The 16,169-nt window shown below is 46.5% G+C and overlaps 1 protein-coding gene across 13 annotated transcripts in view; it reads left to right on the forward strand.

Moving 5' to 3' along the window:
• CELF4 (CUGBP Elav-like family member 4) overlaps nucleotides 1-16,169 on the forward strand; it is a 996,171-nt gene that overhangs the window by 949,766 nt on the left and 30,236 nt on the right. For all 13 annotated transcript variants that reach the window (XM_075932760.1, XM_075932759.1, XM_075932762.1 and 10 more), the window contains one exon: nucleotides 4,678-4,844. In XM_075932760.1, coding sequence (XP_075788875.1) covers nucleotides 4,678-4,805 — 128 coding nt within the window. In that variant the 3' untranslated portion in view covers nucleotides 4,806-4,844. The remainder of the gene's footprint in view (nucleotides 1-4,677; nucleotides 4,845-16,169) is intronic.

Below are 16,169 nucleotides of genomic sequence, written 5' to 3' on the forward strand. Positions count from 1 at the left end.
AGCCCGTTATTTCAAAATAACGGGTTTGGTAGTGCAGACGCATCACTTATTATTTCAAAATAAGGGGGATTATTTCAAAATAACTCCCTAGTGTAGACCAGGTCTTAGTGATGCCAGTTTAGAAGTGGAGTAGCGCCGTTGACGTTGGTGGAGTTACTCTAGTTTGCCCCTGGAATAACGGAGTGCCAACTGTTGTTCATTATCATCCTTCTTGCAAGGTCTCCTTAGAAGGAAAAAGGTACGAGGTGGTAGTTATCTAATCTGGTGGCGGGCATCTGACTTGAAAAGAGAAAAGGATGTGACAGTGTAGCTATTGCTGTCCATCAATTGATCACCTAGCACTGTGGCATAGAGACCTCAAGAGGTCTTCGAATCCAACCCCCGCCTAAAATCAGGACCAATCCCAACTAAATCATCCCAGCCAGGGCTTTGTGAAGCCAGGACTTAAAAACCTCTAGAGATGGAGATTCCACCACCTCCCTAGTTAAGGCATTAAAGTGCTTCACCACCCTCCTTGGGAAATAGATTTTCCTGATATCCATCCTCGACCTCCCCCACTGCAACTTGAGACCATTGCTCCTCATTCTGTCGCCTGTCACTAACGAGAACAGCCTCTCTCCATCCTCTTTGGAACCCCCCTTCGGGTAGTTAAAGGCTGCTATCAAATCCCCCCCCCCCTTACTCTTCTCTTCTATATGCTAAATAAGTCAAAATCCCTCAGCCTCTCCACATAAGTCATGCGCTCCAGCCCCCTTGTCATTTTTGTTGCCTTCTGCTGGACCCTCTCCAATGCATCCATATCCTTTTTGTAGTGGGGGGCCCAGAACTGGACACAATACTCTAGATGTGGCCTCACCAATGCCAAATAAAGGGGAATAATCACTTCCCTACATTTGCTGGCAATGCTTCTCCTAATGCAGCTCAGTTCAAATACAGCATCTCAGCTACTTGGAGCCTTACCAGCACGCAAAACATCCCCGTGGAAATAATAAAGGGTGTGTAGATCTGAGTGCATCCGCATATCCCAAGCATATCAGGTCACACAGTCAAAATTTTCACCTTCAGACTGGAGACATTGGTTCTCCACCCATGGGCAATTCCACACCTGCTGCTGGTCAGCAGGTCATTTGTCATGTCATGCTCTGAAGTGCCAATGGAAAATTGGGACAGTTGGCGAAAGGACATTCTAAAGAACCTAAGCCTGGATTAAGCCACAGACTCAATAGCAAAGAGCATCTAGGTACTGCTCCCGTCTATCTTTTCCCCCTGTGGTGTCCATGAAACATGGTAGGTGACCACGTTTTCTATGGATGTGCCATTGCGTGGTATTCCTGCACAGAACCGTCACCCTTACAAGTCTACCATAAGAGCTACGGCTTGGTAGCTCCAGCATAAGTCTATGAGCTTGTCCAGACCAGAAAAACATTTAGTGGAATAACTGCATCAGTATAGTTACCCAGTGTAAAGCCCTAGGATACATATACTGGTGCAAAGCAGATCCTGCTACAGACAGGGCCTGCTTCTGCAGAAAAGCAGCACACGAGAGCATGTGGCTGACACACAACTGGAGTTCCTTGTATTCGTCTGAGAGTGTGATTAACTTCTCACATGTGGCACCACCATCACGAATACCCAACCTAGACATCCACTAATGAACGCCTTTCTAACATCCGGACATAAACCCTGGAACTGTGGTGTCCAACCTGCTAGCCATGCGGCTATTTGGCAGGTGAGTGTGGCTAGTTGGTTATAGTAGTAGCCACTATATTATTTACATTTTTAGAATATGGCTAGGTCACTATAGTGGCTACTGCTTCAGAACTGATTGGACAATCCTAGAAAGATGGGTCCTGGGCTGTGGAAATGATGGGCACCTCGTGTTTTGCAAGGGAGCTAGCTAAGAAGATGGAGCTCCCAGGTCAGACATAGGTCAACGTATGACGTTGGTAGTTCCCCAGCTCAAACCAGCCCATCTCTGAATGAGACATTGGTCTTGTCATGGCTGGAGTAAGAGCATTGAGAGCCTAGAGGAGAGTTTGGGGGAGAAAGCCACTCTTATTTAAGAGCTACGTTCAAAGATATGGGCCAAGTGAATAGGAACGTCAACTTAGGGACCTAGGGAGGTCCCAGAGCCAGTTCCTGCTCCATTGCAGTCATTGGGAGCAACGTAAGGGCCATATTGAGTGACACATCAGACAACCAATCCAACACAATCTAGGCTCATCACATTATCAGAGCTCTTCTTGGTTGGCTTGTAATCTCAGAGTCAGGATAATTGTTGTCTACTAAGATCCAAGAGCTGATTGACTCTTCCATGAGTTTCCCCTCCCATTGTGCTCAGTTTTCTGCCAAGAACATGAGAACTAATATGAGAGGCAAGCAAAGCTCTGTCTCCCTTCTTCACCCCTGCAATGCTAGAACCTCCTCCTCTGTGTCGTTCTCTTCTGACTATGCCACAAAGCGCTGACTACTGAATTCAGGGAGGAAGGCAAGGAGGGAGAGCACAGGTTACTTCCCTGTGCTGACCCCTCATGGCCACTGGAAGATGTGACTGCCCCATTCATTTAGGGTCTCATCTCACTTTGGGCATGTCTAGACTAGGAAACTTTCAAAATACCTAAAATCGATTTAATAGCTCCTAAAATAACAAAATCGAAATAGCATGTCCACACTACGGGGAAGCCTCAAAGTTACTCCGAGGCAGGCTCTGTTAATGTGGCCGCACTACGTCGACACAGAGCCCCAGGAAGCACTAGGGAGTAATTCGTTCAAATTAATCTGGGGAGTCGCTATTTTGAAATACCAGCACCCGAGTGTCCACACGACCGCTATTTCGAAATCACTATTTCACTATTAGCGTTATTCCTCAAGGAAAGCAGGAGTGCAGATTTTGAAACAAGCGACCCATTATTTCAAAATAATGGGCTTGGTAATGCAGGCACTCCGCTTAATAATTCGATCTAAGGGAGGGGTTAGTTCAAAATAAAGCCGTAGTGTAGACCAGGGCTTTGATGTAACCTTTACATTCATTCGTTTCATGGCTGCTCACAGAACTGCATTAACAGCCAACGACGTGTGTGTGTGTGTGTGTGTGTGTGTGTGTGTGTGTGTGTGTGTGTGTGTGTGTGTGTGAGAGAGACCTGTAGCTAGCCAACGCTTAGATCAGCGGTGACACACAGAGGAGTAACTATAAACCTATGGAGGTGCAAGGGGGCAAACCACATTCCATTGCACTGTTGGGGCAGGCGGGTATCTGTTAGAACCCTGTTAGCTTTCGGGGTTCTAACACGGCCTCTCTGCCTCACCCTATTTATCAGCAGACCCTAGCTTCCCAGAGAGAGTTTGTGCTGCCAGAGGCCGGGAGGGGAACGATCACAGAGAACTAAACGGTTTTGTCTGAAGCACAGGCTGTTGCTCCATCGCGTCCATGCCCAGGCCAGAGGGAGGTTGCCATCACACGAGGATGCTCACTGCTAGAGCGTAAGGGGTGTGCCTCACATGTTGAGAAGGCCTCCTGCTTCGCCAGACACCAGAGTCACCAGCTAAAGGCAGATCCCCAAGGGGGGCAGTGCTTCCAGCCATCTGCTTTCAAATCCCAGGTCTCTAAGGCTGGAGTTAGAGTAGGATGCCAAGCAGTAGCTAGTCCCATTAGCATCCGTGTTGTTATAATGGCCTCCAGCCACTGGGAATGGAGGGGAGGGGCAGACCGCGGTGACAAGCTCCACAATCTCCCATTTCAAAGTAATAAGACTCCATTCCAAGTATGTCATCTAAGCTGGCTGCTCCAGCATGCCCTGGACTCGTTGGGCCAGCTGCATCACTGACAACAGGGTGGGAACTCACCTACTCCCACGTGTCTGTCCCAAAGTGTCAGCTGAGATGAAGGGGTGTGTCCTTTGCCCCTTAAGATTACCCCATTCGTATGTCCAGCCACTCAGGGCGATCCCACCCCCGTGAGCTCCGCATGCCTGCCAAGCACAGTGCAGTCTAGGGGCTGTGCAAAACAACCTGAGCGACTCATGAATCCCCCTAGGGAAGTGTAGGAGTTTGCCTCCTTCAAGGGGTGAATAAGAGTCTACTACAGCAACTGGTTAATGGAGCTTCTCCTTCACCTCAAGTGGTAATTGCTCACGCATTTAGTGGTGATGGTCTAGGGTCCAAGCCATCTCCGGTGGGCATGGGATGGTCATTGGGGTCACCCCTGTATTTACTTTGCCGTTGTAAACAAATAGGTATGTCTATATCACGTTCCCTCATTCATAACTGCAGCGAAGAGAAGGCGCCGCAGAGAAGATATGAGGGAAACATCGAGGGTGGTAGACAATTTGCCCTGGCATTGGGAGAGGGAGAGACACACAGAATAAATGCCTTGAAAACACCCCATTATATGCGCCAACTCCCAGTCGGGGCTGGCGTAGCTTCAGAGCTGCATGCCTTCATCCTAGGGTGCAAAACCTCGGGACCCTGGATTCTGTGTGGTGTAATGTCTGGCGCTTGCTTTCGGGTCAGACACCGTGATTCGTAAAGACCCACCCCATTGGCAACCATCCTCCCCTCACCCACCTCCCTGGTCCTTTCCTGCCTTCCCACCCCATGTTCATTCTCAGTGGTCTTGCATGTAACGCTGCCGGCCCCTTCGGTTCATTAAACCCCCCGCCTTGCCTCATGTTTTGACAGGATTTGTGAGCTTTGACAACCCCGCCAGCGCCCAGGCTGCCATCCAGGCGATGAATGGTTTCCAGATTGGCATGAAGAGGCTGAAGGTGCAGCTGAAGAGGCCAAAGGATGCTAACCGCCCCTATTGAGGAGTTGTGGGAACCGCCGGATACACATGACTAGCACAGGTAACTGCCCGGGGGAGGGGACGTCACCTGTTGAGTCCGTGTGGTGGACCCTAAAGATTATCTCTGCGATTCTCCGGCTTCTCTCTTTTCCACTGGGTCTCTGGCTAGAGCCACACCGCCACATACACCTGCACACAAAACAGGAACTAGTCGTGTGCGCACTGGTAGACAGAGAGGCTTAATGTAGGCGGAGCCAAATTCCCCCGTTCCACTGGCATCACGCCACTGTGCTGAGTCTTCCTGACCACTAGGGAGCAGCTGTTCCGGTCACCTGCTTAGCCATAGAAAGGAGTCTGAGGCCAAAGAAGACTTTTCATTAAGAGGTGGGAACCAAGCTGTGGCTTAATTCCAAACAACTGGACTTGTCCAACATATACAGTGGAAGCTCCATGTAGCAACCATTCAGCATTTTCCATTCTTCGTATGGTATAGTTCCTATCCAGTTTTGTCTCAGCATGACAAATCTCTGCCAATAGGACTCCTGGACACCTAAATATCTCCTAATTTCTTCCTTCGTGAATTAGAGACATGGATAAAAGGAATTCAAGCTCCTGTCCTCACTCTGCTGCTGTTAATTCCTTACTCACATACGACTCCCGCCAAGGCCAAAGGGAGCTTTGCTGGAGAGAGGACTCAGGAGGAGCCTAAATTTTTTGCCATTGGAAGGAGGCTAACTTAGTACTCTGAGGGAATTTCTCAATACATACAACAGTGCCAAAAAGATCAGCATGACTCACTTGCTTTGTTGGAATTTAAGCCTGCTCTTGCCGGCAGCAAAATAGAGCCTAGGATTTGGGTAACATTTTTGAAGTCCTCATGTGTCCTAGCTCCAAAAGAAACATAGGTTCTGTTGACACTGCGTCTGGATCTGGGCTTGCGGATGGTCCTGTTCCAAGCCTGCCCATGGGCCTCCACTCTGCATTGTAAATCTGGATTTGCCACGTGCCACTTTCGCGCCTCCATGCGGCCCCAAACGGACCTTCAAACGGGCTCCGTGGCTTGAGCGCGCTCCACTCAGGCACAGACCCAAGTCTCAGCAGGACTCAGGTTCTGGACTGTCCCTCAGCAGGGGGAATGGACGAGGGGCGTGGCCTCACACCTGAGTGGACAGAGCTCAAGCCACGGAGCCAATCAGGAGGTCTGCTTGGGGCAGTGTGGAGTCAGCTGACTTAGGCTCATGGGGTTTGAGAGGCGGGGCTCCACATTTCTGTGTAGACTTTCAGGTGTGGGCTGGAGCCTGAGTTCTGGGCCCCTGTGAGAGTGGGGGGGGGGATCCCACAGCCTGAGTGAGCCTGAGTCAGTGACCCCAGCACACCCCCGCCATAATCCTCATGTGCAGCGTAGCCGTACCGCTAGGGACTTAGAGCTTCTAGTGGGACTTCAGCTTCTAAGACCAAGATGCTCAGATGTATTTAGGCATGTCATTCTATTGATTTATGTCAGGGGCAGTTAGGCACCTAAATAGGCCTGAGGATCGGGGCCTTTGATGCGCTGTGAAAATGGAAAGTAGGATCCTATGTCATTTAGGTGCTTCTGAAAATATCCCTCTCCCAGCAGGTTCTCAGCTCCAATGCAACGGGATGGCATTCCCATTTAGCTACCGAAAATTAATCACATCTGGGTAGGTGGCGCAGAAGCAGCCAGCATAGTGCTGCAGTGGTAGGACACTGGTATTTTCAGATGGCTCCCGTGTAGCGTGGTGGTAGAGAGACGTCACTGGTGATAGTTCAGTACTTACCTTCAAAGGCCACTGGCATCCCTTTCCAAAAAGGGTGTGACATAATGTGTGGGATTGCAAGTTACAGGGAGCCAGCATAGGGCAAGGAAGAAACCATTGTCCTCCGTCTGGTGAGTGGATATTGCTCTTCATCCTAATGACCATCCATAAGTCCTCCCAGTTCCTCTCCCGCTGTTCTCAGAATGTTACGTATTGCATGGTTTCCCCAGTAAATAGTTCCAAGGAAAATATATATGGATGAGTGGTTACATATGGATGAGTGGTTTATTATCAATGTGAAGCTGTTAAAGCTGTACATGCATTTCTGTTAGAAGGCCAGGACCCAAGATGTATTTGAACTTCCAGGGTCAGTTGGGTTTCCAAATTTATCCAGCATTGAAGCTTGGGAATCTAAGTTGTTGATTCAAGCCATCACAGAGATAGGGGTCAGCTATCAATTGTCCAGATGTGACCTTTCCCAATCCCCCAGGCTGTTCTAATCCCAGTTTCCAATCTTTAATTGATAAGTAGAGCATCTCTGAAAATGTCTTATTCTAGGAGTCACAGCAAAACTCTGTTCCCTCAAGAATCAGTACATAAGAACAAAAGAGCAGCCGTACTGGGTCAGAGAAAGCATCCATCTGACACGGCCAATGCCAGGTGCCCCAGAGGGAATGAACGAGGGATGTTAAATTTAGATTAGTTGGCTAATCGAATAGTCAATGCAATTTGCATCGACTAATTGATTAGTCGATAAGGGCGCCTTCGCCTTTGAAATGTAGCAACAGCCCCAGCACTGTTGCTACACTTACAAGGCGAAAGTGCTGGGGGGGCATGGGGCCAGGGAGGGATTCAAGCAGTCCCGCTGGCCCCGTGCTGCCCATGACATTTCAAAGCAGCAGTGCCGCTTAGAGCCCTGGGTCAGCGGGGACCCTGAGTCCCCAGATGACCCCAGGCTCCATGCAGCACTGCCGCTTTGAAACGCCATGGGGAGCCTGGCATCAGATTCCACGTGGCATTTCAAAGCGGCAGCGTCACGTGGAGCCCATGGTTAGCGGGGGAGTCCCCAGCTCACACCTGTCTCCAAGCGGCATTGCTTCTTTGAAGCACCCTTTCCTCTTCCCCCTCCCTTGCTGCCTCTTTCTGATAGAGGCAGCAAGGTGGGGGGAGTGACTAGTCATTCCCATCCCTAGAATGAACAGAATACACTGGAGGCTAGACAAGGGTTAAGAAACTCGCCCTCCATAAATTAGCTGAACATGTCAATTTCACACAGGTCATTTGAATCGCTCAGGGGATAATGGGTGGAGAAAAACGCAGTCTCCATAATCTAGTATCTCCTTTGTATCTGATTGTATAAAAAGGATTCTCAAAGTATTCTTCCACCCATTTTGAAAAAAGAACCTCTTTTCTTTTCCTTGCTTATGACAAGGCCTCTGAGAAGCTTGAAACTGAACTATGTTTCCACATCCAAATGCTTTTTTGCTTCATCGCTGCGCACATGCTGGCTTCTTATTTCAGGTGCTGGGGTCATGCATGCTAATTTCTCACACAGGATATAACTGTGAAGGAGAGATTGTCAGTTGGATCAAGGAGATTTCGGAGCACACGTTCCACAGAGTTTGGAAAAATCTCTCACTGAATTCTGAGCTGGCTTAGAATTGAAGGCTTGTTCTTGTTTGTAGTTATACAGGTTGAACCTCTCAAGGCCGGCACTCTCTGGTCCGGCTACATCCATGGTATGAGATGATTTTAGATACCCAGATGCCAACTAATCATGGGTGTGACCAAGTTTCCTGTGGTCCCGTAATGGTTGTACACAGCCACCGGTCCTGGTTCTCAGCGTTCTGTGCTGTTATTTAGCTTTAATTTACCCCTACATGTCTTCTCAAACCTCACTATGCAGTGGAAGAGTTGGTAATGCCGCTAGATGATATTGACAAGTATCGGAGGGGTAGCCATGTTAGTCTGAATCTGCAAGAACAACAAGAAATGCTGTGGCACCTTATAGACTAACAGATTTATTGGAGCATAAGCTTCCATGGGCAAAGACCCACTTCGTCAGATGCAGAAAGCTTATGCTCCAATAAATCTGTTAATCTATAGGGTGCCACGGGACTTCTTGTTGTTCTTGTAGACAATATTGAGTCCCCGTGGTCCACCAAATTCTCTGGTTCGGCACCGGTCAGGTGCTGAGGGTGCTGGATAGAGAGGTGCAACCTGTAGGTGAATCATGAGCCCTGAGCAACACACACTGGTTTGTTATTGTAGGGTTGCTCTTAAGCATTGGGTTGTACGCACTGGTTTGTCATGATAAAACTGATCATGAGAGTTGAGTTGCATACACTGACTTGTTATAAGAGGGCCTGAGTAGGTCTAGTGGGTTTTAATAATGCATTCTACAAAAAGTTATTGGTCATGACAAAAAAGATATCTTTAGAACTTATTTTCTGCCTCGGCTTGTGCCACACAGAAGCAACTGTTCTGCACCGATGCTTCAGCCTCCCACACAGCCTGGGTCTTACCTGGACTTCTGTCAAGTTTTTCAGTAACACTGAGTCAGCAGTTCACATCCAATCTATCCCACCCTCTGCCTAAGGCACCTAGAATGTGCTGTACCTAGCACAGGGGAGGGGAGGGCTGATCCTGATTGGATGCCACCTTAAACAAACAAGTCGTCATTCTTATCGCCTTGCTCCTTGGTGTCGAGGTGGAAGGAGCTGCTGGCCAGCCTCCCTTGCAGCAGGGGAAGTTTGCACTGGCCAACTCTGCACTTGCAATTTTGCACCTCCGGAGGAGGAAATGTGGGAGGAAGATGCGAGGGATTGCACCTTGAGCTGCTTCATGTGCAGGCTGGGCACAGGTGGAAAGGAAGGCTGGCTTTCTGGGAACAGGGTCCCTTGTGGGCATGGAAGAAATGCATCTTGGGAAGGGATTGGGAAAATGGTCGCCCAGCAAATTAGATCTGGGATTACAGGTGAGTCAAAGGGATTCAGACCCTGGTTTAGACCCATTTCTGCTCCATAAGAACGGCCAGACTGGGTCAGACCAAAGGTCCATCCAGCCCAGTGTCCTGTCTGCCCACAGCAGCCAATACCAGGTGCCCCAGAGGGAGTGAACAGAACAAGGAATCAAGTGATTCCTTCCCCCTGTCACCCATTCCCAGCCTCTGACAAACAGAGGCTACGGGACACCATTCCTACCCATCCTGGCTAATAGCCACTGATGGACCTAACCTCCATGAATGTATCCAGCTCTTTCTGGAACCCTGTCAAAGTCCTGGCCAGCTCCACCACCTCCAGAGGAATGCAGAGGTACCATCAGGTAGGCATGCAGCTCAAACACTGCCACGACAATCAGATTCCTAACGCCGTTCATGCCTCGGCGTGGGAAGTAGGGATGTGGGGGCCAATGCGGCACCCCATATTTTACACTCAGCTTCCCCATGCCCAGAGGCCAGCTCTGATGCCAACTTGCCAGCCCCACATCCTGGCCTCTGGGCAGCCCCTCCAGGGTCCCGCCAGCCCCAAGGGTCCTGCCATCCGCGCTCCGCAGCCACCTCTATCTGTGGCTAAGTTGCCAACTCTCCCAGACCAGATGCCCTTTGTGGTAATGTCATCCAGCCCGGGAGAGTTAGCAGCTCTGGGTGTGACCCCAGCCTGGGGCACAAACAGGTGCAGGGGGAGGTGAAGCTCAGCACCCCCAGCCTAAAAATAGTTCCAGTGCCACCGCATGCAGGGTTCAGCTGATCACCATATTTGGGGTCGGGAAGGAAATTTCCTCCAGGGTAGATTGGCAGAGGCCCTGGAAGTTTTTCGCCTTCCTCTGTAGCATGGAGTACAGATCACAGCTGGAGGATTCTCTGCATCTTGGGATCTTCAAACTATTTCAAGGCTTCAATATCTGAGATCTAGGTGAGAGGATTATTCCAGGAGTGGGTGGGTGAGATTCTGTGGCCTGCGTTGTGCAGGGAGTCAGACTAGATGATCATAATGGTCCCTTCTGACCTTAAAGTCTATGATGGGAGCCACAAAGGCAGGCAGGCAGGGATCTGAAGACAGCTAGAAACTGCAATGTTGGGAGGTAACCAACTCACTGAATGTGCAGAATATTAGATACTAGCCTAGGTAATGGTTTTTTCCAGACTCAATTCATCAAGACACTACATTTTACACCTACCTTTAAGCACACAGGTCATCTCATTGGCTCCAGTACTGTTACTCGAGCCTAAAATTAGGCACGTGCTTAAAAGCCTTTCTGAATTGGTGCCTTGCCAAGGGAAACATTTTGTTTTGTTGGACTCCTTTACAAAAGTTAGGAGGTTCCCACAGAAATGCGAGCCACATCCCACCAGATACGCTGCTACACCAGAATCTTTTCTTATCCCCCTCCCAAAAAACCCCTCTCCTCATTCAGTTCATTTCAATTCTGGATTCATGTCGTAATTTCCCTTTGAGGACCCAAAATCAGCATAGGCCATGTTGCTTTGATGTTGTTTGTGTTTCTCACCAGTGCTCTAAAAATTGCGGCCAAACGCTAAAAAAACACAACCCACAACCAAAAAAAAAACCCTGCTGTGATGTAGCAGATAAGCTCACACGCTGCTGTGAGCAAAGCCCAGAAGGATTCAGATGGCTGAACACTTCCAAAATGGCTGCCTTCTGCTCTCTCATTTCTTTCTAATTACAGAGGTTGTACCAAACGGGGAGAGGGGAGAAAGAAAAGAGGATCCTTTGAGGCCAAAATCAATATATTCTATTACAGAACTCCCCGAAGGAATGGGAGGCAGAGGTAGATACTGTATCTGTCGGATAGTAAATGCATGAAATAATGATAAAAAGGCAGTGGAATCCATTCCTCGCATAGGTGCCCATTCTTACAAGAACCAAGATACTGTAGATAACCACAAATTCTTAAGCCTAAATTACAGTACCTAAGGGACAAGAACATAACTCTCTAGAAAGCACTGCCAGCACATTGAGAGCAATGCCCACTTCACGTTGTCAAGCCACGGACATGTGGATGCACACTAGCCCCATCCTTACCTCCTTTTGCCCTACCCCGCCATAGTAAGTTAAGAGAAATTATTATAGTTCGAACTGCCTAGAGTCAGGGTTGTCATAAGAACAGCCATACTGGGTCAGACCAACAACCCGTTTAGCCCAGTATCCTGTCTTCTGACAGTGACCAATGCCAAATATCTCAGAAGGAGTGAACAGAATAGGGAATCATCATGTGATCCTTCTCCTGTCATCCATTTCCAGCCTCCGACAAACAGAAGCTAGGGACCATTCCTACCCATCCTGGCTAATAGCCATTGAGACCTAACCTCAATGAATTTAACTAGTTCTTTTTTAAAATCCTGTTAAAGTCCTGGTCTTCACAACATCCTCTGGCGAGGAGTTCCACAGGTTGACTGGGTACTGCATGAAGAAAAACTTCCTTTTGTTTGTTTTAAATCTGCTACCTATCCCATCTCTCATAACTGTGTCACAAATGTCATAGTAGTTGGTGTTACATAAAGGCCCAGCTCCAGGAGTCCTGTGATTATGTGAGAATCTCCACTTTGAGGGGTGGGTTGGTTGAGGTTTGTATCTTTTTAAGTACATTTCTATTCCTCATAGTTGCACAGCAAAGCTAGGAACCTTGATCAGCGTGTACCTTATAGGCTAAGGAAGCTGAAAGCAAAAGGAAAAATATCCAAAATATGTCATTTTTAAACTGATGATTTTAAAGACCTGAGCTGTAATTTTTAATCACTTGAAGTTAGCAATTCAGGAGTTCACAGATGAGATCAGAATCCACTTGTGCTAGGCTCTGTACAAATACATAGTTCCTGTCCCAATACACTTACAATCTCAATAGACAAGACAAACAATGGATGGTGAGAAAGGAAGTTTTGATACATCCCATAGTATACCCATCACCCAGAAGGTATACCCATTGGACCTGCCATATCTCAATGTACAGATAGAGACTGTCTCGCTTAAGTCACCGGCAATTTTTAAAGCACAGCACGTCCCTCTTGCGAAGAAGGATTTTATTGTAGATTTCTTTCTGTGGGACATTTTACATGTTACCAACCTTTGGAGTTTTTTGTAACTCAGCCTCAGTCAAACATTATTTACCACCTTATACTCTCCTCTGCTGGGAATATTAACAATGCCAACGATGAAGAGGGTTTGATTAGAGTAGGCCAGCCACGAGAAATGCCATGACACCCAGCAAAGGTAATGCAGACGAAGTAGCAAGAAAAAGCTTACTTACACTGATACCATTTTTGCTGTAATCTCCCAAGGGAAGTGGGAAAGACCTCATCAACAAAGCCTTGATAAATGCACTGTCAAGATCATTCCTGCCCTGACTGATATTCCAGGGAACATATGGATGACTGGGGGCGGAGTCAAAACAGAGATGACCCTCACAAATATTTGTCGATGTCTGGTTTGATGCAGAAGCCATGAAATACTGGGGGATGAAGCTAAGTAAAAAAGTGAAGGGCAGACAGCAGAGAATTTCAGCATCTTGCCAGAAAACCAACTCCCCTCCACCCAAAATATTTTTTTTTTTTGGTGTCCACTCAAAACTGTTCCATTTTCAGGTTTTCGCTTCTCCAGTGAAAATCTGAAACTGTTTGATAAAAGCTGACACTCTACCTGTGGGAATGTTTGTTCATTTCCATAGAAAAGGAAGTCTCGATGGAAAGTTTGTGACCAACTCTGTGATTTCAGGTGACTTTGGTGTAAGAAGGTTGTTATAAAGAGGATGGGGATAAGTTGTTCTTCTTAAGCACCACGGACAGCACAATAAACAACAGGCTAAACTTGCAACAAGAGAGATTTAGGTGAGACGTTAGGAAAACTTAACTGTCAGGGCAATTAAGCACTAGAACTACTTCCCTAAACTTCCCTAGGGAATTTGAGAGATCTGTGTCATTGCAGGTGTTTAAGAACAGGTTAGACAAACACTCTCAGGGATGGTCTAGACAATATTTAGTCCTGACTCAGTGCTGGGGACTGCATTAGGTGATTTATCAAGTTCCTTTCCAGTCCTACATTTCTATAATTCCATGAAACTGCAGTTGAGACTGAATTTCCCTTTATCTAATCTACCTTTAAGGGTGTGTCTAGACTACACCTCCCTGTTAACAGAGAGATGTAAATTAGACACATCGAAATTGCTAATGAAGCAGGGATTTAAATATCCCATGCCTCATTAGCATAAACATGGCCACCGCTTTTTTTTCGAAAAGGAGTTTAAAAAAAAGGAAGTCTACATGCGGATCTGTCGAAAATAAAGCCTTTTTCAATGATCCTGTAAATTTCATTTTTTTGAGGAATACAGGATCTGTCAAAAAAGGCTTTATTTTTGACAGATCTGTGTCTAGACTGCCTTTTTTTTTTTCAAAAAACTCCACTTTGAAAAAAAGCAGCGGCGATATTTATGCTAATGAAGTGCGGGATATTTAAATTCCTACTTCATTAGCAATTTCGATGTGCTTAATTTGCATCCCTCTATCGACAGAGAAATGAAATCTAGACGTAGCCTAAATGTCCCCAGTGATGAGACGTTGTACTACTTCCTTTAATCTTCCTGTTGTTAAAATATTAATCTTGATCATCAGCCTAACTCTAACCCTATCTGTACCTCAATACAATGTAATCCCATAACTTGTACTTCTACCTCTTAGGGCCGCACTAATAATTCCTTTCCCTGCTATACAGACTGTTATCGCCATCCCTTCCACATCATTTAGGGTTTGCCTAAATTAAAAAGAGTTGTACTGGTGTGACTATGTTGATGCAGTAGCTCCCGTCCAAATGCAGTTGAGCAAAGAAGTACTCAAATCAATGCAGCTTCATTCAGAAAGACCACTTATTGAGCATTGGAAAAACCACAGATCAACCAAAAATGTTTCCAAGAATTCCTTCCCTTTTATAATTCCAGTAATAACCAGAATTCAACATTCTCTCTCAGTGTGTTTGCAAGCCAGACTCTGTGTCAGCGCCTGAGCGCCTAAAAAATGAGGGACTGATTCTCTTTGTTTTAATGAAGTAAGGTGCTAGCAAAACTGGAAAAGAAATGTGTTTTCTTTTTTGACCTATCATTTTTTAACCCAGCTGTCCTTTTAAATTACTAATCACTTTATTATTTTCAAATACTAATTTCTGTTTTGTGAGCTGCAGTTTCAATACCAATGGAAGCAAAATTCCATTTTCATAATTATCGTGGTTATAGTAAGATTGGCACACAATATAATGCGCTGATGGAAAACTACAATAATTAATTGCTGCATTCACTCAAAAATTACAACCAGTAATTACAACGTCAAGGCTTAATTCCTTACAGCAATATTTGGAACTTGTTCCTCTTAAAAACAAGGGAGCTATTCAGGAGCATTGTTGTGTTTGCATCTAAATGAGCCCAGGTAGGTTGCTAAAGCATCCACATGGTTTGTTTTGGGAATGCTAGGACAACACAAAGCAATACAACAAACATTTTATTGTACTTTATTTTATTGAGAGTTCTTCATTAAAAACTGTGTCCTTAAATGTTCCTATGGTAGATAATACAGTTATTCCAGAGGTAAGTAATAGATATAAGAGCAACTTCCCAGTTCTCATCCTCTTGTGATCCAATTGCCACTGATACTCTGAAGTAACCTCTCTGGGGCTTATTACTATATTTCACTACTAGTCACCCCTTCTGAGGCAGGCAACGTCAAGTGACATTGGGCAAGGATCTTGCTATAGGTAAGTTACTCTTAACAAACTTTCAACAGCAGCCACAAAACCGCAACCATGATGGCTCTCCGAGGGTGTTCAATCCCAACCAAGTGAAAGGAAATTCATCCTTTATTCTCAAATAGGCCACGACTTGTAATATTGCCTGCAAGTGGAGTGATCATCTGCATGAATTGAACACAGAGCTCCTAGATCAAAACAATATGAGCTTCTATTATCTCGGGTGACAGAACGGATCCATTCATTCAACAGCAGAAACAAATGTATAACCCTTTCACAAAACAGGAGGGTTGTGAGCAAGATACGGTGAAGTCATTCTTCTGCTCCATTCTTCGCTGATAAGGCCTCAACTAGAGTAGTATGTGCAATTCTGGGCACCACGTTTCAAGAAAGATGTGGAGAAATTGGAGAAGGTCCAGAGAAGAGTAACAAGAACGATGAAAGGTCTACAGAACATGAGCTATGGGGGAAGACTGAAAAAACTGGGCTTGTTTCGTTTAGAAAAGAGAAGACTGAGAGGGGACATGATGGTGGTTTTCAAGTAGCTAAAAGAGTGTTACAAGGAGGAGGGAGAAAAATTGTTCTCCTTGGCCTCTGAGGATAGGACAAGAAGCAATGGGCTTAAACGGCAGCAAGGGAGGTTTAGGTTGAACATTAGGAAAAACGTCCTGTCAGGGTGGTTAAGCACTGGAATAAATTGCTTAGGGAGGTTGTGGAGTCTCCATCACTGGAGATATTTAAGAGCAGGTTGGACAGACATCGATCAGGGATGATCTAGAAGGTTCTGGGTCCTGTCATAAGGGCAGGGGACTGGACTCGATGACCTCTCGAGGTCCCTTCCATTTCTAGTGTTCTTTGAGTCTA

The sequence above is a fragment of the Pelodiscus sinensis genome, chromosome 6, assembly GCF_049634645.1.
Source record: "Pelodiscus sinensis isolate JC-2024 chromosome 6, ASM4963464v1, whole genome shotgun sequence".
Classification (NCBI taxonomy): domain Eukaryota; kingdom Metazoa; phylum Chordata; order Testudines; family Trionychidae; genus Pelodiscus; species Pelodiscus sinensis.